The sequence below is a fragment of the Lissotriton helveticus genome, chromosome 11, assembly GCF_964261635.1.
Source record: "Lissotriton helveticus chromosome 11, aLisHel1.1, whole genome shotgun sequence".
In the NCBI taxonomy this organism is placed as follows: Eukaryota; Metazoa; Chordata; class Amphibia; order Caudata; family Salamandridae; genus Lissotriton; species Lissotriton helveticus.
In genome coordinates this window covers 1,029,438,493-1,029,464,127 of record NC_136072.1, presented here as the reverse complement: position 1 = coordinate 1,029,464,127, position 25,635 = coordinate 1,029,438,493, and the positions used below count along the sequence as shown (strand labels likewise).

At 45.0% G+C, this 25,635-nt stretch overlaps 1 protein-coding gene across 1 annotated transcript in view; it reads left to right on the top strand.

Annotated features, from left to right (window-relative positions):
- Positions 1-25,635, top strand: part of ERP29 (endoplasmic reticulum protein 29) — a 155,433-nt gene that overhangs the window by 59,702 nt on the left and 70,096 nt on the right. Inside the window, exon 2 of the mRNA XM_078667428.1 lies at positions 18,762-18,900. Within this exon, the coding sequence (XP_078523554.1) occupies positions 18,762-18,900 (139 nt within the window). The remainder of the gene's footprint in view (positions 1-18,761; positions 18,901-25,635) is intronic.

The following is a 25,635-nucleotide window of genomic DNA, read 5'->3' as shown; positions in this document are numbered from 1 at the left end:
GTTACTCCTGGTTTCCGGTGTGCACTGAACAATCTGCAAGTTGACCTAACATAAACTAAACTTCAAGTGCATTCCACAGAACGACTCCTGCCCGTCCCAAACAAATCATCACTTGGCTGCCCTCACACTGCAGCATTGTGAAGGCAAGAAGGGCTCCTGAGGCCCTCTGATCCATCGCTTTGATGCTGAGTATAGGATTTGATTCGACAATTTCCTGTGGGAGGAGGAGTAAAATTGCTGTACTTGAGATTTAGTCATGCTTCGGTGTTCTCTTCTTCTTTGAAAATGTGGGTTTTATCCGACTTGCCTTGCAGGCGCTGTACATCTCCTGTTCTCACGGCCAAAAGAAAACGATTTATTTAATTGAGCAGGATGCTCGAGTCGAGTATTTGTGTGATTACGTGGCAAACTACGTTTGTTTCCCTTTCGGTTGAGTTAAAACATATACCTGGAGATTGTTGTTTCTGCTCATGACAGTCACACAGTGAGTCTGTTGACCAATCCCAGGTGGGCCAGGAAGGCGGGACAAACAAGGACTGCTATGGTTATTAACTACTTTAAAGGTTTACGGTGTTTTTATCTCCAGACTGCAGGTATATTTTTAATCAAGAAAACAACCTTCCAATGGCTATATAGATCCCAGATTGTATCTGAAATTGATAAATGTTTTAATTGTCTAATTTCTGAAGCGGTGTTAGAACTCACAAGAGCTCATTAGTTTCTATATCTATAGACGATAATACCGCACTCCATAAACTCCAGTTATATCATGACCGCAATTATATATTACACCTCCTATATTAACGTATTTATTGATTTTATTTATATTCTTGTTAGTGCAGAGAAAAACAAGCACTGTCAACATGCTTTATACTAAATAAAAAACAAGGAAAGTAAAATACCTTTAATTTGAAAAAATTATAATAATTTATTAAACATTTATCAAAGTCACCCTTAAGTAGCAATCATTATGCAAGACAGAAGGGCACATTGAGTGTCTGTATCTTATTTTATTTATTTATTTTTATGTTTATAGCGCAAACTTGACCCTTGCGGGCATCAGGGCGCCTTACACATTTACAGAGAGCCAAACAATAATATCATATTCGAAGAAAAAATGCAAGATAACGTAGCACTCAGAGAAGGAAGGGGATGCTCTACAATGGTCAGAGAGCAGAGGAGATAAACTAATAAAAACGAAAATATCATAGTCAAGAAAACTGTAGTATCAGGCAGTGTAGAGAAAAGGGAGGGTAATCTCAGGACTGATAAGTCAAAAACACTAACATAGCCGGTGAGAAGTAGTCATGAGTGTGATTGAGGAAAGAAGCGAATCTTCGGATCTAGGGAAGACATTTGTCATAAGAAGTACTTTTACTTCTTTTTGGAAGGATACAGGTGAGGGATTCAGTCTGACTTCAGTGGGCACGTTGTTCCAAATTCTCGGGACATTCCCAGAGAAAGATCAGTTGTACGTTTTCTTCTTGTAGAATCTCTATGGTTTCAAAAGTAAGGTGTTGGAGCTTCTGGATGATCTGGAGCCATCAGAAAGTTCAAGCTTCTGAGGGAGATACCTATGGGTTTTTGACGTGAAGGGCTGTATGTGTCATGCAGGCAATTTTTTGCTGGATTCTTGCTTCGTAACGGAGCCATTTCACAGACAATAGACACAATCAAGTTATGCAATTGAGTACACTAAGCAATGTGGAAGGACCACTTGTGGGCATCAGCCCTAGCTCCATTAGCGTGGGTAAATGCCCAGTACAGAGGTACCTGTGTGGATGGCGCTGCTTACCATGACTGTTGTTGAGAGACACCAGTTAAGCAACTAAGAACACGTAAACTGGGAGGGTAGAGGATAGATGCCGATCATGTTGTACTACACATCTCTTACATAGAACCTTGGCACAGGAGAAGCAAAAAGTAAACATTGATCTAGTAGCGGTCAACCATTATATTAAATTCCTTCTTTAGTAGAGGTTGACAAATACAATAAGAGCTGTCAAAGCAAGAAGTGGGGCTCATGCACAAAAAAGGTGATCTCTTGGTAAGAATTTCAATACCTCTTGTTTTATTACAGGAGAAAAGAGGGAAATTGTAATAGCAAATCAATTGGCAGGCTGGGATAGCAGGTGGAGAAAGAAAAAGAATGCCGTGTCAGAATAGAATGTTAGTGACTCTCAAATTTCAGGAGCCAAGGGGAGGAAGCTTTGGAGAGGCTTAGTACGCCTACAATGTATAGTGCAATCCTTTCATTTGTGTTATTTTTTTTAATAACTTAAAGGGGAACAGCCATGCCAGATCAAACAAGCATTGGCAAAGCAGATAGGTCTCGCCTACCAATGACTTTGTCTTTTAGCCGTGATGTACAGCAGCGTGGCTGCTGTGCAGCATGGGCTGAAAGTTTCAACAGAAAAAGCGCTGTGACACTGGCTTAGTGTTAAATGATATATGAGCTCACTTTAAACATTTTTAAAAAAATAATATTTTGCTAACGTAATTGAATCTTGCAAACACAAAAAGTGGCATCTGTTGTCAGATACTGATTCGCATTAGAGACTGAGAAAATATGTCACATTTTCTGCTGTTGAATTTCTAAACTAGGGACAGGTAAACAAGTGCCCTCATGGAAGTTTCAAGGGAACTGGTGTTCTAAATACAATGTTTTGTCCCACACTCATGTGCAACATGGATGCCTTGCGTTCCTTGTCTGCTGTCCGAGGCACAGCGCCAAGATTTCTCGAAGTGAATAGGCATCATACAAACATAGAGTTCAAATGAAAGGTGATGCGGGAAATGCTTGCGAAACTCTCATTTACTAGCATTTGCTAGGGGTGCATTCCATCCCATCAATTTTGCTCACTGCACCACTCCAGAAGGGAAGCAACCATATGCATTTCAGTTTTGGGTCTTCCCCAGTAGGAATAACCAATTCTGCTAGGCTTCATTCCCTCTGACGCAGTACGCGGGGAGGTTGTGGCACAAGGTGAAGGTAGCACTTTAGCTTACAAAATTTGGGACAACTTTTAGCATATCATTCAATCTTTACTCCCTTTCAACATAATTTTTGGATATATGTGATCGTCCTTTAACACGAACCTAGGAAAAAGGCTGATATATGAATCATTATATGCAATACAGAGTTTCTTACGCTGTAGTGACTTGTGATGTAGAGGTACGTAGATGCGATGTAGCACTTGCTAGCAGTGTAATGCCTGCAAAGAAGAAGTGACACCTGATGTGGTGGACGCGATGATGATAATTTACAGTGATAAAAATTATATCACTGATGCAAACTCCTTGCTAGCAGTCAATAATTTTTAGCTCCTAGAGGTACTTTTGTTCTGAGCCAGCTGTCTGGGATTCTGAACACATTCTTTTTAATTTTATTTTCAAACATGGTTTGTCAACTTTATAACTTATTTTTTCTGCTATTTTTCTGAGTCGCCTCCTGGTTTCTCCTTACTGAGGTGACCAACTTCACAAATAGAGGAGATGTGGCCTAGTGGGTGATTTGCTGACCTTGTCACCCACATACCTGCTGGCTTTTTACCGTGCTTTGGCACTAGAGCTAAAGCTCCTGTCATTCTGAGAAAATGAAAAGCACCAACGTGCGGTCGAGTGCGCGCCTATGTGTTCTCTGCTCAGTTCTCCATCACATCCTCTTTTCTGTAATCCGTTTTTTAACCGTAGCCCTCATCCGATAAAAAAAATGTAAAACACTCTACTGCTCCTTGTCGGTGAGACTTCACTACCTCAGAATCCCAAATAAAAGCACGTTTGAGAGCCTTCTTTCAAACGTGTTTTTAAATTTATCTGCATAACATTTTGAACATAAACGTTTTCCAGTAGCGATACATATCTGCAACAAAAGCACTAGCCCACTGAAATATCTGCGTAAAATACAGTACTGTTATCTGCATGGTACAGTTCTTTGCAGCAGGCATATTAACTCTCTACGCTACTTTATTATGAGTTAAAACTCACCCTAGACAAAACTCCATCACTCTCCAGCAGGTACCTTAATCACCAGAGATATCCTGACATTTTGTTGCCTGAAAATTGCTCGACAAACAGGAAACTCTGCAGCAAGTGCTTTTAATCCCATAAAAGGTTTCTAATCACAGCGCCCCGGAGCTCGGCGCCTGGTACTGCGGCACTGGTCACACAGCCCTAAAGCTGGCCCTGCACATAACAGCGGTGGCGAGCACTCACGCTCTAGTGTTTGCACCCTTACCTATGCAAGTGGACTCGTGTGGCCTGCTGATGTAAGCAAGCTGCTCTAGCAGGTGTTATATGTCGTAGGATTACAAGAATTTCAAAACGAAAAACAGTCCACTAAAATGGACGTAGGAATATGTAGTGACGGTCTAGTTACGCACGGCACGTCGGCGGACGTGACGTGCAGGCAGCCAGGATTGGCTGCGTAGGCAGGGGGCGTGGCAGGCGCGAGGAGCGCGAAAACGGAGGAGAGTGAGTTGGCGCCGGAGCAGAGGCTCGGCGCTCTTTGGGACATATAGTTAGATATATATATATGTAGAATAATAATAAAGAAGCAATCCACACAGAGCCTGGCTCCTGAGTCATCAATGAGTGTGCCTGCAACATTACAGTGGCGACGAGGGTGGGATTGAAGACCCCCAGCAAGGCAGGACCACTGACTCGACCTGAGGCGACTAGCAAGCACCGGAGGCTCCAGGACCACCACACAAGGGACAGAGGAGCAGGATCACCCGGTGCCGGACAACAGGTACCCCAAAGAGCGTGGCAGAGCCCAGCACACAGGAGGGTGTGGCGCAGAGGAATGAAAAGGGGGGACAGGCCCCAGGAACCAAGCAATAAGGCAGGATAAGGGGCACCGACCCACGCAGCGAACAGCAGACCCAGGGAACACGCGCTGGAGGGCTCACAGGGAGCTGAGGGGGCCGACACAGACAGTCCCCGCACCCCAGCAAGCGAAGAAGAACAGGACGACACACCAGGGAGTCCCCGCAGCCAAGGAAGAACACCACCCGCAGAACAGAGAGAGAAGATGAGCGCGCAAGCAGGTTACGCGATAGCGCCGGTACAGTTCTTGCCCCGGCCAGGGGAACCCCTCATGAAATGGGAGGACTGGAGAGAGTACATAGATAATTTCATAGGTGTCCTGGAAGATGAGAACGATGAAGAGTTCAAACCTCAGAGGAAGAAGCGCATATTGCTACTGAACCTAGGCCCGGAAGGTCTCCGGATATACAAGAGCTTAGTTCCGAAACAGAGAACAACCACCGACGATGATGTGTACGCACAGGCGCTCGATGACCTCAATGAACATTTCAGGCCGGCAGTATGCGTGTCAGTGGACAGGTTTAATTTTCAACAGAGGAAGCAGAAGCAAGGAGAAACAGTGGAGGAGTACGTGGCAGCGCTGAAACGACTGGCAGCCACGTGCAAATACGCCAACTGGGAAGAAGAGTTCATCAAGGACCAGGTGGTTATGCACACTACGTGCACGACAGTGCAGGACAAGCTATGGGCGAGTGGGGACACCACACTGAAAGAGGTGCTAGTCATTGTAAAAAGAGCGGAGCTAGCTCGTCGATGCGCAGAAGTGACGAAGAAAGACATGGCGTCCAGCACGATGGTGAACAAGGTAGATAATGAAGGGCCTCGAAGAGAGTATCAGAACAGGAAACCAGCGGAAAGAGGGCCCAACAAGTGGCAAAGCAACGCAAGCACGTCAGGGAAACAAGCAGGGAGCAACAAAAAGCCATGCTACAGGTGTGGGAACTGGTCGCATGAAGCACATGATCGGAAGTGCCCCGCATTTCGCGCCAAATGCGCGTACTGCGGAATAATTGGCCACTACGAGAAGGTCTGCAGGAAGAAAGCCTCCAAGAGCATGGTGAGGTGTGTGGACCAAAGCAATGATGATCCGGAAGACGATTCGGAAGCAGAAGAAGTCACGGTGATTTACATCGAGGACCAGGTCCTGAGTACAGACGGTAGAGCCCTGGACAGAGAAGGAAAACGTACGATGAAACCAGTTTTGGAAATGGCCATAGACGGTGTCAAGATCAACGTGGTGGCCGACACGGGATCACCCTTCACCATCATCCAGAGAGCAGTGTGGGAGGAGAAATTTGCACCACGCCTCGGCCCGGAGCTGGAGAGATTAGACATCCGCCCAGTCACGTACAACGGGGACCGCATTCCCATGGCGGGGTTCAGACCCCTGACCTTCGAATTTCGAGGTCGGTCCGCACGATGCAAGCTCTACGTGTCGGAGAAGGGCCCGTCGGTCCTAGGATGGCTAGATCAAGGCGACCTAGGCATCAAACTAGATCCGGGAGGCAAGGAGCAAATACTCCTGACGGAGCAGGATACAGAGCCAAGTCTGGACAAATGGAGGAGCGAATACCCCAAAGTGTTTGGAGGCACCGTAGGGAAGCTGGAGAAATTCGCCCACAAAATCATTCTTAAGGAGGACGCCGTCCCGGTGGCCCACAAAGCAAGGAATATCCCGTTGGCAGTGAGAGATGCTGTAAAGGAAGAACTCCAAGACTTGGAGAAGAAGGGGATTATAGAACCCATCACGTGCGCAGAGTGGCTGGCGCCCTTGGTTGTGGTTAAGAAGCCCAACGGAAAGGTCCGGCTGTGTGTCGACCTGAGAGAATTGAATAAGAACATTGTGGTGGAAAGGTTCCCCTTGCCCAGAATAGAGGAGATGCTAGCCAGCACCAGAGGGATAAAGTGGTACTCGACCATAGACTTGACATCAGCGTACCACCAAATTGCCCTCCACCCAGACAGCCGCAGATTGACATCCTTTATCACCCCGTTTGGGTGCTATCAGTTCCGCCGGATGCCATTCGGCTTGGCTTCAGCAGCGGCGGTGTTCCAGAAGATGATGCACCAACTATTCAAGGACCTCACCGACGTCCAATACTTCCAGGATGACATCTTGGTGATGGGGAGAGACATCCCAGACCACGATGTGAAACTGGGAAAAGTGTTGAAGATCTTGGAAGACAAAGGACTCACGGCTGAATGGTCCAAATGCCGGATAGGGATGAACTCGGTAACCTACCTGGGGCACGAGATAGGGGTGCAAGGCGTAACCCCTAAAGCTGAAAATGTCAGAGCGATCTGTGAAGCACCGTCCCCCACCACCAAGGAAGAGGTCAGGTCATTCCTGGGAATGGCAGAGTACTACGGGAAATTCGTACAGCACTTCGCCTCAAAGACCCATCACATGAGGCAGCTCACCAAAGAAAATACGGAATTCAAGTGGTCAGAGCACACCCAACGGGAATTTGAGATCATCAAGAAGGAAGTGGCTGGGGCCATACCGCTTCAAGGATTCGACCCCCAATGCAAAACTGTCCTAACTACAGACGCCAGCGACAAGGGATTGGGCGCTGTCCTCATGCAAGACCGAGGGCAAGGACAGTTGGAAACGATCAGCTTTGCTTCACGCACCCTGAGTGACACCGAAAAAAAATACAGTGTGATAGAGAAGGAGATGCTGGCGGTGGTGTGGGCCACCACGCGCTTCCGACAATTCCTGTGGGGCACCAGATTTAAATTGCGGACCGACCACAAACCACTACTGAGAGTGCTGACATCGAGTGGCCATGCAGAGGCAACGCCCAGGATATCAAAAATGTCGCTAAAACTCCTAGAGTTCAGGTATGACGTGGAACATATACCAGGCAGCAAAAACAAGGTTGCAGACTACCTGAGCCGAGCGGCAGCCATGGAACCAGGCGAGGAAGACAAGTCCGGCACAGAGGAATGGGTGGCATTAATGGAGGATCACGAAAAGGTCATCAGCCTTCAAGAATGGACACAGGCGTATGTAGAGGATGAGACGTTGGAAGAGGTGAAAACATACATTACCCAAGGTTGGCCGGACAAGAGACGGGTTCGGAAAGAACTCAATCCCTACTTTGAAGTGAGGGAGGAACTCTCCCTGGACAATCAAGGGACATTTGTATATAGAGGAGAGAAAGTCGTCCCTCCAATGAACATCATACCCAGACTGTTGGATATGCTGCATGAAGGGCACCTGGGCATTGGTAAGCTCAAACTGAGGTCCAAGCAGAACTATTGGTGGCCGGGAATGGACATACGAGCGGAACGGCATGTGAGAGAATGTGTGAGGTGCCAAGGCGCAGACAAGACACTCAAACCCCTGCGCCCAGCATTGGGTACATTTGAAACGCCAAGGAACCCCTGGGAAGAGCTATCAGTTGACATCTTAGGCCCAATCCTAGACATCCAAGGGGTCCAGAAGTATGTGTGTGTCCTTGTCGACAAATTCTCGAAATGGCCAGAAGTCAAGATAGAGTAAGCCATGGACACGGAAACAATTGTGAAGTTCCTGGCAGACACTTTTGTGAGGGAAGGCATACCCAAGTCCATCCTCAGTGATAATGGGCCCCAGTTCCGATCGGAGAAGTGGGACAACTTCATGAAAAGGAACGGCATCCAGGCGAAGCATACATCGATATACCACCCTGCAGGAAACGGCCAAGTAGAACGCTTCAACAGGGTGGTGATGGGGTCGATCCAAGCAGCCATCTCGGACAACAAAGACTGGGAGAAGGACATATGGCACATGTTATGGGCATACAGGATCACTCCCACTAGTACGGGATATAGCCCCTTCCAGCTGCTGCGTGGCCGGGAACCCTTCACTCAGGACAACCGGGTATGGAAAGAAAAGACGATAATAAGTGAATGGTCCCCTGCAGTGGTGCGGGCCAACATAGAGAAAGCCAAGGCAGTATACACCAGACATTACGACACACGGAGGAACGTGCGAGACACAGATCTTAAGGAAGGAGAGTGGGTGAGAGTAAAGCTGCCCACTCTGCAAAGAAAAGGAGAGAGCAAATACAGCAAGCCCTTGCAGGTGAAGGAAATTAAGGGCAGAGCGGCCAGGCTGAGTGACGGTAACATATGGTCACAAGACCGCATGGCCAGATGTAATAAGATCCTTGTTTGGGACTACGAAAGAGCAGGTGGAGAACCAGAAGGGAGTGAGAGTGAGAAACAGGAACATCAGGAGAATGAGATCGCACAGAGAGAAGGAGAGCAACGACAAGGAGAAGCAGAGAACAGCGAGCAGGAGATAAGAGCTGATGAGAATGGCGACGGCAGGAACAGACAAGGTGAAGAAGAGAACAACACCACCCCAAGAAGACAAACACGGAGCGGCAGAGTGGTGGTGAGGCCCACGAGGTTCAGAGACTATGATTTGAGCGACGGACTGTAAGTTAAAATGTTTGTGTGGAAAAAAGGGAGATATGTAGTGACGGTCTAGTTACGCACGGCACGTCGGCGGACGTGACGTGCGGGCAGCCAGGATTGGCTGCGTAGGCAGGGGGCGTGGCAGGCGCGAGGAGCGCGAAAACGGAGGAGAGTGAGTTGGCGCCGGAGCAGAGGCTCGGCGCTCTTAGGGACATATAGTTAGATATATATATATGTAGAATAATAATAAAGAAGCAATCCACACAGAGCCTGGCTCCTGAGTCATCAATGAGTGTGCCTGCAACATTACAGAATACAATTTGCATCGACCGAAGGGCACAGAATTACTAAAATGACAGCACTCACCAACATGAAAAAACATAGGCAATGCAACACTGAGGCAGGGGCGGAACACGGGCCTCTGCAGCCGCTGCGGCATGCCCCCCACCAACCCCTCAGGTTAGATAATGGAGATTTAGCAGCCGGTCCTTAAATTCTGCTGGGGGAGCCTCATCATTTTGTTTTCCGCCCCTGCATTAAGTGGAGTTAGATGCAACATTTACACAGAGTATCTGTCATCTGTTTTAACTAGATTGCTTTCTGCTAAGGGCTGCTAATGCTGCACTTGAACACAGGACAATCCTGCCTCCCGACGTTCAGCCGCGCCTCTCTGAAAATCAGGACCATGAAGTGTGTGCTAGTCTTTACATGAAGCCAAGTTATGTCCCCCAAAGCTTTAAATTGAGGATGTGTTAAAAAGAGACCTTTAGGCTAGGCACCGCTCATTCGAATTAGTCCCAAATGCACTATCAGGAGGCATCGCTTCGACCATGCAATAAGTCGAAGCCGGGCTTATGCGCCAGCATAAGAATGGGCGAATATGGCAACCATTATACAATTTAGCCAAACCATGTAAGGCCTAAACCGTGTAGGTAACCTTGTTCATCTGGCATGTGTGCCTGGGTCCAGCGTCTGTTCTCTTCAGGGGCTCAAAGAAACCCCCTCAGTCAAAAGATGGAAAAACGAGGCACAACGAGGAACTGGGAATGGGCAGAGTGTGCTTGTGCCACAGACATATTCTATAGCTGCAAATGCTCCTCTTCTAAAAGGTAATATTATCGTGCCCCAACTCAGTCCGAGCTGTCTGCCCTCCCAAACTAACCTGCTCAACATCGTGCAGAGAGTTATAAAAAAAGGCTCTGGGCAAGGGAATATGGATATTAACAAATAGTTATGGAAACTTGGTTAGAATAATCTTTTTTGGTACTGGCTATTCTTCCTGAACTGTACAGAGAGCGCAAATCTCTAGTTCAGTCCATTTCTGAATTTTAGTCCTCAGTGGGTCACAATTATCTCTTATCTCTACATCCACTTCTTGGTGTATCTTTAATCCCACAAATAGCGCACTGAGCCTTCCTTTCATCATAAGGAATAGTCCGGCTTAGGCTGTGCGTTGCCCAGAGTCAGCTGAAACACCTCTCTTTTGTTCCAATTAATCCGGAGACCAGACTTCCCACCAAGGCCTATGATCTCCACACAGTCGGGGATAGGTTGTAGTCCAGCTCCTTTGCGCATAGTAGAATCTTGTCAGGAAATGAGGACAAGAACCTTCTCCCATGGTTCTTAGACCTCTACCGGCGTGATCTTATCTAAGTATACATGCTACTTGCTCAAGTGCAATGTGCTACAATAATGGGCATCCTATCCCTACTCAGTGTCCCTTTATTTTTAAATACATTGCAACATGCACCTATTGATTTTGATGTGCGGTTATGGGCCAAGCATGACATCAAGATCCTCATAATAAAAATCCTCGCCTCTGCCGATTATACGGAAAGCCACAAGAAATAAAATCCCATTTCAGTGAGACAAACGCTTTTTCAGCAACAAAGTATATTGTGGTGATTTTAGGAATAATTTAGTGATAAAGTATCAGTCCCTTTATATAAGGTAGAGGCTTTAGTGATATAATTTTCACCAGTTATTTTAGGGTTTATATTACAGAAACAGATAGGACTGTGCGACAAGCCCAGTTAATACTCGTTCCCTAGTTAAAGTAGTCTAATTGTAAGTGCTTTATGCCATCTATGCCTCCTCAGACTTGGTCAGAAGGTAGGGAGCCAATATATTTCCATTCTCTTTGAATTCTGGCTCGTGAGCCATCACTAGCTAGAGCTTTACCTCCTGCCATGGATTTAGTGGACTCCTCGGTTGCATCAATGGCTCTCGTTTACCCAAGGCCATCTTACTTTCTCCAGATCAACTGTAATGTAATTTTCACAGAAAGCAGATGAAAAAGAATAAAGCTCAGTAGTGTACTTAGAGAAGGTTGTCAGAGTTTTAGGGATGCCATTCAAAAAAGAAAAAAATAACTTTTTGTCCTTGACTTCAAACCCCTCTTGTGAGGATCATTATAGATTTATCAACATAGCTACTTGTGTGCACCACATCCTCAAATGCCTGGCTGTTGCATATTTACTCAAGTATTTAATCTCCCTTTTTGCTTCCTCAAGAAACTCCATTCATACCTTATTACCTTATTCATTCGTCTCTGCTTTCTGCAACTGGATAGATTCACCGTTCAATCGTTGGATCTCCATCTACAGTTTTGAAAGGGTGTAAGCATACCAGCTTCTTTAGTGATACATGTACTCCAATGTAAGCCTTAAATGCCTCCTCGACTGTTCCCAGGGTGGACACTAAGCTCACATTGAGTTTGAAGTACTCTGTGATACCTTTCTTTACCTCCGTTTTAGATGCCTTATCCAACAGTGTCTCAGAGGGGAAGCTCCATGTCCTGTGTCTGCTGCCATGCGGGCAGGGCTAATGTTAACAGTACAGGGGAGTGGTCAGGCAGTGAACAGGGCTGACTTTCAATTTCCATCGTCTGGGTGGCGGCATCTACAGAGAGGAGCTAAAAATGTATATTAGACAGTGCATCAGGCTCTGAGAAGTAGTGTGTTATCCCTTTTCATTGAATATCTAATGTCTGATATCCATTAGCTCACGTTGCTGCATCATAGTGGACAGAGCATGTGGCAATGCAGCAATGGATAAACAAATCTAAATCTCAAATCTTTCCTTAACTTTACCTTTCCATTTTTTCAATATCAAATCAATTAAGTATTTTGCAAACCACAGTATGGCCTGCTTCTCACAATTTTTCACAGAAATGTTATTCAGAATGAGATATGAGTTTCAGCATATCTTGGTACCAAATATAATTTAAATTCTGTTGTGAATGTGTGCCCACTATTATGGCATTATTGTTTGAGTCCAAGGCTGTTACAGGCCATGAACCAGAGTGCGGCTTGGGCCTATAATCACGGTGAAGGCCTCTAACCACGAGTATATCTCAAGGTAGAAGGACTGCAGTGTTGTATGGATGCAGGGCTATTCTTAGGGCTGAGGGATATACTGGCTGTTAAAGGCCCTGAATCTGAATAATAGTCCCAAGCAGAATGCTAGGGTCTATAACGAGGGAGAAGGCCTTTAACAACTGGTACAGTCCAAGGCTAAAGGGTTATAAGGCTATTAGAACATTCCCCCCACTGAAGGTAGAATGTAGTGAATTAAAAACCAGAAAAGAAAACAACCGAATGTTATAGCAGAAGGCTTATACCAGCCATTACCATGTTTTATTGAAACGGAAGTTGATTCTCTCCTCTCTCGATGCTATCTAATGACTAGAGATGTCTGAAGAAGCAAAGCTTTTACGAGTGGTATCTGGGCCTGCTTCACTGGCAGGACAGACATTTTACAGTAGATAGAGAATCTTTCTTTCTATTAATGCCATTGTTGACTTTCTCAAGTTCAGTTTCATATCTCAGATTTGTTTTTGTTATAAAAGTGTCTCGGAGACCATATGAGAATTTACCCAAACCTGGTTGAGCTTCATGGCATACACATAATCCAGACCTTTCTACAAAAGCATTTTCTCATTACCCCATATACGATCATTGCTTTACCTTTATGTTGGCAAAAATATAAATTGAGTTTTAGAGAGTTAGTCATCAATAACAGTTCGGACCCTACAGATTTGAAGGGGGAAACCTTTGCCTCTTTGGAGCGAACTAACTTATGACAAAGTGCTAAATATGCTAAGTGTTATCAAAATATATTCCTCAATTTCTAACATTCTCAGCAGCTCTGTCACATTTAATCTGTTCACAAAACACCGTCATGCCTAGAGCGTCCTAAAAGTCTTGCACCTGGGTAGATAAATTGCCTTTAATTGTTGGACTAAGTCTTCTAAAGTATATAATTGCCTTTTTACCTGTTTTGTAATGAACTGATTTACAGAGGCATTGCACATACACTATATCTGGACCCATAAATGAGATACTGCAAAGGGCATGCCCATACGTTGGCAAAATTAGTCTTCAGTAAACAACTATGTTGAGTACCTTGTAATTTAAAACAAGCCAAATTTAACATAAAACATTTACGAACATTAGAAGTAAAGGTTATTTCTGGATAGGTAAATTCATCACAAGCCAGTCAAACCCCTATTGTTCACAGTGACTCCGGACAAATGCATAGACTTTTTGCAATTAATTTTGTGGTCTGCAAATATGAATTCCTCAATCAAAAGGAGGGATTGAAGATTGGCAAAGCCAGTAGCATATCATCACCAAATACTAGAAGCTTGACCTTGTTGACTCTAATCGCCTGTTGGTGAATAGCCAGGAGCTTCAGCACTAACTCTGACAATAGCTGCGAAAGTGCACAGCTTCGTATTGGACTTTTCCTATTGCTAAACTATCAGAAATATATCTATACTCAATTACTTAAAACTGATGTATAAAGCTTCAGAGCAGTGCACAATGTACTTTTCAAATTAAAGTTTTGAAAAACTGCAAACAAATAACGCCACTGAATATTTGAAAATGAGTTTTGTACATCTAAACCTTTCAACAAAACCGAAGTTGTTTGAGATTGTAAGATTAGGTAATGTGTAAGAGTTGACACGTATTATCAAATGTATTTGACCTTTTCATAAGTTCACCTCGGGCCTTCTGTTGTAAGGAGTGCATTATACTTGTAATCCGGTGGCTCTTACTGTAAATATGATCCTAGTATCCTTGTGCAGTAGGCAAACATGACGAATGTTTGTCCACTCTAAGTGATCACAAATGTCCCAAGGAATTGCAGTGATATGAGATGTTTTGTTTGGCCTGGGAACAAAATATTTTCAATATATGCATTTTAAAGTTTAACATTTGTTTTTTAAATATGCATTATAAAGTTGAGCTGAGCTGAAAGAATGGTAGCCAGCTGTGCAAAGTAAAACATGAACATTTTATTAGTGCCAGAAGACCTGCCAAGTTTCAGTAACCAACTTGTGGCAGAAATACCAGCAATGGAAACATTGTGGTTAATTGTTGCCTTATGTTTTATGGATATGTGAGGCATGGTTAGTTTTTCCAGGAAGATACTCTGATTCACAGCTGAGGACGGGGCCTAACAAGTGATTAGTAGAAAGAAACAAACTCCGCATTTTGTTTGTGTATTTAGTCAGAATATCAGCATTTACATTTGTAATGTCATGTTATAGTTTCCTCTTGTTAATCTGTTTCGACTCCAACTCATGCCACAATGCAGTGGTCAGGGAGAAAGCTATGGGAACTTGTGACTTAAGTACTTTCGGCTGAGTTTCTAGATGTTTAAGTTAATGTTTGTGTTTTCACTTTGGTCGAAGATAAGTAGAACATTAGCAAAGGCCATAAGACTTTTAAAGAGAAGGTTTTAATCGTTCACACTGCAGAGGCTTCTCTAATTACGCTTACAGTCATTTCTTTGAGCTTGTCATTAAATATTTTATCCCTTACAGAGAAGTGTTTCACTTTCCAGGGGTGGGGACTACAGCTGAGGGGTTGGGGGGTAGGGGGTGGGGTTGCTGTAAACTTGAACGCGATACATTTAGTTCTAAAATCACTTCACAGTAGTTTTTGTAAAGGAGATTATTATCTCTAGAATCTTATAGTTGTGAAGATTGGTGAATCACAAGTCAGTCATTGAAGAAATCAGAACAGTTCTGTTCTGCTCTCTTACTTGGGTCAAAGGTTGGGCAACGGCTATGTTGAAGTCACCTTTTACAATACCTCCAATGTGTGTGTACAAGTAGAATGTTTGAGAGAACTTTAGCAACAGGACTCCATCTCTTATGAATGGGACTACCAACCCCTCTTGACATAGAACAACAGCTGTTATGTACTTCCAAGCCAATTCTATACCTTGCTAGTCTCATGGCTTTCATTGGAACTGTTGTTTTATTGCAAACGAGACATCATTTTGATCTTTTTTTCGGACAAGATAAGACTTGCTGGCTTTGGATGTCACAATTAACTTTATTTACATTCTTAGATGCACGTTTGATTATTAAAGACACTTTCCACAAAGCCACAAGACCAGTATGATGCAACTGAATGTCATACTGTACCTCAAGTTGAATTTATGCATACTCCAGATGATAAGCAAAAAAAATTTACATTTAGAAAAATGATTTGCGACCCAGCATGGAACTGTCAACAAACACTATGATGTGCCTCATTATAACCATTTACAGTGTCCCAAAATAATTATATGGGCGTTACTAAATTAAATAATTTGATTCCAGATCCTAACTACTAATGATTCTTATACATGTGTACGGTGTAACCGAGCATTAAATAGTAGATGGTGCACTCTTTTACTGTACCAATTCCAATACAGCAAAAACGAATAACCTTGAAACCTATATATCAAAAACCAATACCTAAATGGGGAACTTAACTGGGGACTCTAGAGACAAAGGTAGTGGTATAGGTTGACCAGGCAACTAGAAGATCAGTGCAAAACGTCAGGCACCTAAAACTATAGAGAATCCCAGAAGACTGTGAATTGCTAACAACAAACATTAGATGTTGTGAGTAGGGATAACATGTCATAATAGTCTAACAAATTAACAATACAATGCACTGCTTATTCAAATGTTGTGCTAAACCCATAAAAACAACCCCTTCAAGGAGGAGGAAGCAAACAGAAAGAGGTTAGTAAAGATAGGAGGTAAGATTCTAACACACTTTAATTAAAGGCCAGTTCAGATGTTAGAAGTACAAAAATAACACATTCACATGCAAACATAATGAGCATGCATATTAAGGTAACATATAGAAGAAAATAGAACGTTTGTTAGCTCTGAGCGTTTAACACTGAATATCAACATTAACCTTGATCACCATTAAAATGTTTTGTCTTAAGCAGGTCAGAATAGCATTGGTAACAGTACTTTGTGACTCAAAATTCCAGGTATTAGACTGGAAGCTAGAAGTCCAGATCAAGTAATAAAAATAAATAAAAAGATTAGTGATGTTTGAAACAGTCACAGACAGGCCCGAGAGACAGCTGAAAAGGAGACGTGGAGCCTTCTGTCAGTCTTTAGCACCTGCCTGCCTGTCAAGATCATTAATTCAATTACTAGTAATTATGTCTTGCTTCAGATAGCTTTAGAATTTATTGATATGTAAAAGTCAAAGAATTAACATTACAATGCATTGTTTAGTCTCACTAGTGTGATACTTTGGCCAGCCTGATACAGACATTGACTTTAGTGTTTTTTTCCCACATTGTTTGCCATTGCTTGGATAGGCTGTCCATCAAGAAATTAAATAGAAAATACTATACTGATGAAGTACGTACATCGCTGAGATAATTGACATGTACTCTCTTAAGTACTTATGGAATAAATAAAAAGAAATGATTAAAAAGACAAGTTTGGACATAGGTTTGCTTAAAGGTGAAATGAACATACTGGCTGTTTGTCAATAGTATCTTCTATGCATATAATTTGCTGTGTATAATTTTTAAGTTCCCCAATTACAAAACCGATTTCATCATGTGACTTCTTTTCATAGCACTCTTCTTTCAGGTTACAGCCTAACTCTGGTAATGCAGTTTCTTCAGCAAAAGGACCTAAGCCCCCCTCCCACCCACCTTCTATTGCTTTATTATCCGATTTTCTTTCTTTGGCAGAGAGGTACACAAACCCGTCCAACTATTTTTCAACTGTTACCCTCACTAAAAAGCCAACCTATTGGAGTTGCCAAGGCTTGTGTTTATTTACTTGCGTTTTTTATATAATCACCCTAAATATTTATTTTTGTTTCTTGAAATATAAAGTATCGAGAACCGATTCACAGTCAATGACTGTGTGTGTACCTATGCCTATGAATTGTAGACATTTAGGTTCTGTAGTCATCAAAGTTACATCCATATGACAGAAAAATCTCTGACTTTGTATGCATCATACTAACCCTGCTCTGGCAGGTTGTTTTCAGAATTCCGCATGCAATCTACAAGAAATATGATTTTGCACAGTGTATTTCCCTTTTTGTTTCACTGACAGCACCACTTATGGCTTGTCCAGAGTTTCAACTTTGTAGGCCCGATTCACAGAGCCTTTAATAGCTGTAAACCTACTTTTATTTTTAAAAATGGCTCCTTTCACCCTTGTCACATAACACAAAAGATGCCTCTTTGACTTAATTGTAAACACCTATTGTGTGCAGTTAAGCAGTCTTTAACCCCCACCTAAGTAATGGGAGAAGGCAGATGAAAGTATGGTTTAATAGAGTTTGTAAACTCCCACAGATACGTCAGTTTATCATTCACTAATCCTCTTTGGCTCTGCATATGGTCAGTATGACTAGGGATTTTCTCCAGCAAAGGACGGGAATAGCAATGGAATCTCTCCAAGAGTAGGGCTTGATCCAGTTCGGCACATGGGTTACCGGGCTCAGATGTGACGAATATCCCCTCCAATGTATTGCAAGTGCCATAAAACATAATTCCCTTGTACTAAGGTGGGCCGGATATCCGTTACATTTGTTACAGAGTAACCCGTCTGCCAAACTCTAAATCAGTTTAGAGGGTTTACAGAGGAAGGGCTTTTTCCATGGGGAAAGATGTTTTCCTCCTTTGGAAATAATGTACAGCTGTGCAGTGAGGAAATGGCAAATGTCGATTCTTGAGTGACATAGTCACTTAAATCTTCACCTGTGTGCCGGATTTCATGTATGATGGATGGGTTTAAATATGCAAGTATTTTTGTGAAATGGGCCCTGTGAGTCTTCATCATATTTGCAGTTCCCAAACCGGTTTTCCTATCATCTGGTTACAGGTACCACTGGGAATAAAATTCGTACCTGTCATTGTATTCACCGCACAGACACATACATGGATTCTGATTTTCAGGATCTAGGATTTCTGAGCAAAGAGTTCACCTTAGGTGCACTTTTGCATTTGCATAAATAAAAGGCCTGAGATCTTGGTGTTCCCTCTTTGCCCTTGCAAAGGTAAATAACTCCTTTGTTTGCACCGATAAAGTTTGAAAGAGTTTGTGATACACCTATTTGGGTTTGCCATTGGCAGCAGTAAGTTCCTCTTTGTAGTTGAGTGAACAGGAAATGTGATTCTTTTCAATACTGCGTGGCAGTGTTTTGAAATAGTCAAACTACTATTCATTGAACATTGTCCTTTTTTAGGTGATCCCCAAGAATAAATTTGTGCTGGTGAAATTTGACACTCAGTACCCTTATGGCGCAAGTCAAGACGAATTTAAAAAACTTGCAGAAAGCTCGTCTTCAAGCAAGGAGCTTCTTGTTGCAGAAGTTGGGATTTCAGGTAAAATATAAGTAGAGCATGTCCATAGTAAATAAAAACGTTTAATATTGGAGAATCGTTAACACTGTCTAAAATGTTTTTTTATGTAGGCTAAGGGCATCCAGCATTGGTCCACAATTGCTGAATGAATGCCAGATTTCCATGATACCCATATGGGATGAATTTACAAGCAGTGAACCTAAAAGAGTGTTAGTGCAAAGTATCAAGTTGAATTGGTCCATCATAGCGAGGCTAAGATTTGGAACAACATTGCTCTGACTAACCCAGTGCGACCAGCCAACGTCTTGCAATCCTATTTTAGTTGACCAAGCTCAACTAGATTAGTAGTACTAAGAATCCAAATGACATTTTTAAGAGGTAAATAACAATCCCATTGGCCACCTACAAATTTGATTACACATTGAATAATATACTGTCATTGATTGATTAACCCATTACAATTTTAAGTAGTATTCTATCCTTTGATGTACTATAGAAATTCTGGTGTAATTGCTGAGGGACCATGATTTTTCGGACAATGCTAATGTGACACTCTGATTCACTTCTTACGAGTCATTAGAGTCTTGATAAAATCATAAGAAAAAGACTAAACCAGGATCAGCTGCTCAGAAGAAATGACTTGTATAGATATGTGACTTGTATAGATATGGCACACCAGAGATTGCAACAACACCCTATCTATTATTTGTACTAATGTATGTGTTTTTGTTATACATGTGTCACACTTGTGTATAACACATGATGCTCTAATAAACTGATGGTTTCCTTCTTAAAAGATATTTAATGTTTACATTTCATTTTAGCATGCACTTGCGCTTACAGATCCACCACGACTATATGCCTGATATGTGTATGTGAATTGAACCGCCTCTTCTGATAGATACATCTGCCGTGTGGATTCCTCACCTTGTGAATATCCCCTTGCGCCAGCAACATTCGGAAATTCTTTTCGTAGCTTCGCGCCGACGTGGACTTGGACGTCATAGAGGCACCGCACCGCTCACGACTCCGCTGACGTCACCGACGCCTATAATAGGCCCACGCCGGCGTGATGACATCAGTTCCCTTTTTTCCGCGTCGTCGACGCTAACGGTTTTCTGGGATCGTACTGTAGCTTCTTAGTAACTTTGTTACTCTTGTTCTATTATTGCTGTTTCTGTTTTCTTCGAGATGTCGTCGAAGAAGACTGGCTTTAAGGCTTGCGGAGAATGTGGCAAGACAATGTCTATTACTGACCCGCATGAGTGCTGCGTCTGGTGCCTGAGTTCCGACCATGACGTCGAGGATTGCCCTTGTTGTAAGAAGATGAGCCCAAAGGCCCTGCGAGAAACTCCTCGTGGCAAAGCTGAAGAGTAAGAAGATTAAAAAGTCTTCGAAGTCTCGATCTCGGCGTTCGAGGTCGAGGTCTCGATCGAAGTCGCGCTCGGACTCGTCTTCAGCTCATGTTTCAAGATCCTCAAGGAAAAAACATAGGAAGAGGAGCCATGAGTCACATCATCACTCATGGAAGGACTCTGGTTCGAGGCCGAAGTCGCAGGTCAAACTTCTTAATAAAGAAGCAGAGGTTTCGGCGTCGGAGGCTCAGGACTCTGTTGGTGAAGCTTCGCATCCGAATTCGCCCGAGTCGCCGAAGCAGATGGCTACCCCTTCTCCAGATCCGTCCAATCCTTCTGGTCAGGAGGATGAAGGTGAGGTGCAGGAGGTTGGTGAGGCCGAGTTTCCGGTGCCTGCGGGTTCGTCGACCCCGGTTCCGAGACTCGAGGAAGAGGTCGACGTCGTGTCGACTCCGCCTCCTCGGGAACAGCCCGGAGGACCGTATCCAGATTTTCCGGCTCCAGGTCAGGATCCATCCCATTTCCTGAACGCCATGTTTGGTGTTTATTCCAGGGCGATGTACCCGTCTGGTGCACCTGTTGGTCCCACGGGTCCTATGTCTTTTAACTTGGGTGTTCCCCAAACTTATGCTCCTGCACCCTTCATGCCTTTTATGCCGGCTCTTCCACCGCATTGGCATTTTCCGACACCGCCTGTGTCGTCGACGCCGAAGCGTACGACGCCGACTCCGTCGACGCCGATTCCATCGACGCCGATTCCGCCGATGCCTACGACTCCGAGGCAGGATTCTGTTCGACCTCATGTGAAACGACCTCATCCGACTTCGGGTTCGACGCCGGCCCCGGCCCCGTCGGAATCGATTCCGGATCCTTCGACTTCTATCGTGAAGGAAAGGTCACGGAGAGAAGCACAGAGACTTCTGGAGGAAGAACAATATCGGTATGCTGATATGGAGGAAGGAGAGTTGCAAGAGTCTGAAGATCCTTTTGAGGACCTGGGAGAGGCCAGTGGGCTTGAACTGTCTCCTGAGTGGGATTTGGCTTCGGTGTCAAATGTGCCTTCAAAGGATGTGGTGCCTTATCACACTGTTATCAAAAAGGCAGCAAATTTGTTAAACATTACTCTGCCCACTGCTGAGTATAAGTCAAATCTTTTAACTGAAGTTCTTCACTCACCCTCCTCTTCTATTGAGCCAATGCTGCCCTTTAATGATGCATTAGCTGAACCCATCTATGAGGTTTGGAAGAAGCCTTTGTCTACTCCTGCGGTTTCTAGGGCAGTGGTGAGGAGGTACAGGGTTGCACCTGGTGACCCTGATTTTTTGTCAACGCACCCCCTGCCTGAGAGTTTGGTTGTGCAGGCTGCCTGCTCGAAGAGGTCTGCTGGGGCTTTTCCGCAAGTTCCTGGGGATAAGGAGTCCAGAAAGCAAGACCAGGATGCCAAGAAGGTCTTCTCCTCAGCCAGTATGGCGTTAAAGTCAACCAACGCAACTTGTCTGATGGGACGGTATATCCATGCCTTGATGGATTCTGTTAAGCAGTTGGTTCCGAAAATCCCTGAGGAGGATAGAAAGGATTTTCAGGAGGTGATATCGGACACTCAGGCTGCTGCAAGGCAGGTGATTCAGAGTGGATTGGACACTGCTGATTCGGTGGCGAGAGTCATGGGCTCTTCTGTGGCCACTAGGAGAGCTGCATGGCTTAAAATGTCGGAGTTCTCTACAGATGTTCAGTCTGTTTTGATGGACTTGCCTTTTGATGGCTCAGGATTGTTTGGCAAGAAGGCTGATGCGGCCTTGGAACGTTTTAAAGACAGTAGGGCCACTGCGAAATCTTTGGGCCTTCAGTCCAGGGGTACTACTGGAAGGCGCTTCAGAGGATTTGGCAGATCTTCCTTTCGTTCCTACAGACAATCTCAGCAGCAGCCACAGCAACAGCAAAATACGCTGTACAAATCATACAGGGGCAGACAAAGAGCCCGTCCTAGAGGCCGTCAAGCTTCCTCCTCCTCCTCTTCTTCCCCTTCCCAGCCCCCTGCCAACGCAGCAAAGCAGCCCTAGATCCGCCATTCCAGATCATGTGGTCCCAGTGGGGGTCCGGCTTACCCATTTCCTATGAGATTGGGAATTGATAACATCGGACCTTTGGGTTCTCAATCTCGTGGGGAATGGGTATGCTCTTCCCTTTCGGGAGTTTCCCCCAAATTACCCTCCTTGCCAGGGTTATTGTTCGGAGGACCACCTGCTTCTCCTGCAGGAAGAAGTCCTGGCACTGTTCAGAAAGGGTGCGATAGAGGTGGTTCCGGAGCAGGAGAGGGGTCAGGGATGCTACTCCCGGTATTTTCTGATCCCCAAGAAGGATGGCAGACTTCGGCCAATCCTAGATCTCAGGATCTTGAACCTTTACCTGAAACAGGAAAAGTTCAAGATGCTCACTCTTGCACAGGTTCTTCAAGCGCTGTTGGAAGAAGACTGGATGGTGTCGATCGACTTACAGGATGCGTATTTTCATATTCCCATCTTGAAGTCGCACAGAAAGTATCTCCGTTTTACGGTTGGGTCGCAACACTACCAGTTTGCGGTCCTTCCGTTTGGTCTTACTACTGCGCCTCGAGTCTTCACCAAGATGATGCCAGTGGTGGCAGCACATCTCAGAAGGTCGGGGATTCCAGTGTTCCCCTATCTGGACGACTGGCTGATCAAAGCAGAGTCGCCGAAGAAGGTGCTCCATCATCTGCAAGAGACAACTCAGTTGTTGCACAGGTTGGGTTTTTCGATAAATGTACCCAAGTCTCACCTGGTGCCCTCCCAGCGCAACCTGTTCATAGGTGCGGTACTGGATACAACTGTATGTCGTGCATTCCCTCCTCCTCAAAGGATTCGCAACATACAGGCAATGATTCCTTTATTTTTCAATGTACGGTTGTTCCAGTCCTGAAGGTCCTCCGCCTGCTCGGTCTGATGGCTTCTTGCATTCTGTTGGTCAACCATGCACGCTGGCACATGAGGGCACTCCAGTGGTGCCTCCGCAGGCAGTGGTATCAGCACAACGGAGATCTCAGGGAGTCAGTGAGGATCTCCAGAGAAACTGCGGCGGATCTGTCTTGGTGGAGCGTGGAAGGCAATCTGTCGCAAGGAAAGCCTTTCCAACTACCTCCATCGGTGACCACAGTAATATCGGATGCATCCACTCTAGGGTGGGGTGCTCATCTGGGGGACCTGGAGGTCAAGGGTCTTTGGTCTCCGGAGGAGAGGTTGCTTCACATCAACCTTCTAGAATTGCGGGCGATACGTCTGGCGCTCAAGGCCTTCCTCCCTTCCCTTCGTGGTCGTCGGTCCAGGTCCTGACGGACAACACGACCGCGATGTGGTACATCAACAAACAGGGAGGAGTGGGGTCACAGTGTCTCTGCAGAGAGGCTCTGCGCCTCTGGTCCTGGGTTCAGGACCATCGGATTTGTCTGATGGCAAATCATCTGGCCGGAGTTCAGAACGTTCGTGCAGACAGTCTCAGTCGGCAGTTCTCTGCCGACCACGAGTGGAGGCTTCATCCAGAGGTAGTTCTTTACGTCTTTCGGACGCGGGGGACTCCTCAGGTGGACCTTTTTGCCACTCAAGAGAATGCTCACTGCCCGTTATCCGGGAGCCTTGGGGAACGCGCTTCAGTTGAGTTGGGGCTCACGACTCCTTTACGCGTTTCCTCCCATACCCTTGATTCCTCGGGTTCTGAGGAAGATTCGCCAAGACCGGGCCCAAGTTATATTGATCGCCCCTGATTGGCCAAGAAGGGTGTGGTACACAGATCTTCTCCACCTCTCCTCGTGCTCGCCGCTCCGTCTCCCTCACAGGGCATATCTCCTCTCCCAGATGGAGGGGCAGGTTCTACACCCCCACCTCCAGACCTTACACCTTCATGCCTGGAGATTGAACGGGGCAACCTGAGTTCTTTTTCTCTCCCGCCTGATGTAGTGGATGTTATCTTGTCAGCCAGGCGTGACTCCACTAAGTCCATCTATTCTTATAGGTGGTCAAAATTTGTTATTTGGTGCAGGGAGAAGTATATAGACCCTTTGAAGGCCCATTTATCTGATGTTATCCAGTTTGCCCTTTCTCTGGCACAGCAGGGTCTTGCTGTTGCCACAGTGAAGGGCTATCTTTCAGCGCTATCGGCTTTTATCTGTTTGCCTGACCAGCCCTCTCTTTTTAAATCTCCTATAGTCTTAAGGTTTTTGAAGGGCCTCATAAATAAGTTCCCTCCTACTCCTTTTATTGTGCCTCAGTGGGACTTAAATCTTGTTTTGACCTTTCTGATGGGTGCTCCCTTTGAGCCTCTTCATAAATGTCCTATGAGGCTTTTGACTCTTAAGACAGTTTTCCTCGTGGCGATAACCTCGGCAAGGAGGGTAAGTGAGCTTCAAGCTCTTAGTTCCAAGCCCCCTTTCTCGACCATTCATGCTGATCGAATGGTTCTTAGGACCAGGGCTGCTTTTCTGCCTAAGGTGGTGACTCCTTTCCACCTTGGTCAATCCATTACCCTTCCTACCTTTTATCCTCCCCCACACCCTTCCAAGGAGGAGGAGAGATTACACCGTCTGGACCCCAAGAGGGCGGTGTCTTTTTATCTGGACAGAACTAAAGACTGTCGGTTGGATGACCAGCTCTTCATTGGCTTTGCTGGTTGCAAGAGAGGAAGAGCGGTCCATAAGAGGACTTTATCAAGATGGATCGTCCTCTGTATTAAGATCTGCTACTCTTTGGCCAGTAAGGAACCACCAGAGGGTATAAGGGCTCATTCTACTAGAGCTAAGTCTTCGACTTCAGCATTGGCTAGAGGTGTGCCTGTAGAGGATATTTGTAGGGCGGCAACTTGGTCTTCCCTTAACACATTCGCGAAGCATTACTGCTTGGATTCCGAGGTGAGGAGGGACGGTCATTTTGCACGCTCTATCCTTCAGGATTTCCTGGTCTAGAAGAGTGGACACCCTCCTCCGGGAGTGGGGACTGCTGTGGGACTCTATTCACAAGGTGAGGAATCCACACGGCAGATGTATCTATCAGAAGAACAAGTTACTTACCTTCGGTAACGCTTTTTCTGGTAGATACAATATCTGCCTGTGGATTCCTCACTGACCCACCCGCCTCCCCGTTGTCCACTCTTCTATGCCAGAGTTTCTATTATGTATTTGTTTTATTTTCAAGGGGTTGTTTATTTCAAATGTTTTGTTGCATTTGCTTCACACTGTGTGTGCTACCTTGATATTGGTACTGCGTATACTGGGTATATGTCTACTGTCATTGGTCTGTCCGTGTGCCTCGAAGGCACGGAAAAAAGGGCGGAACTGATGTCATCACGCCGGCGTGGGCCTATTATAGGCGTCGGTGACGTCAGCGGAGTCGCGAGC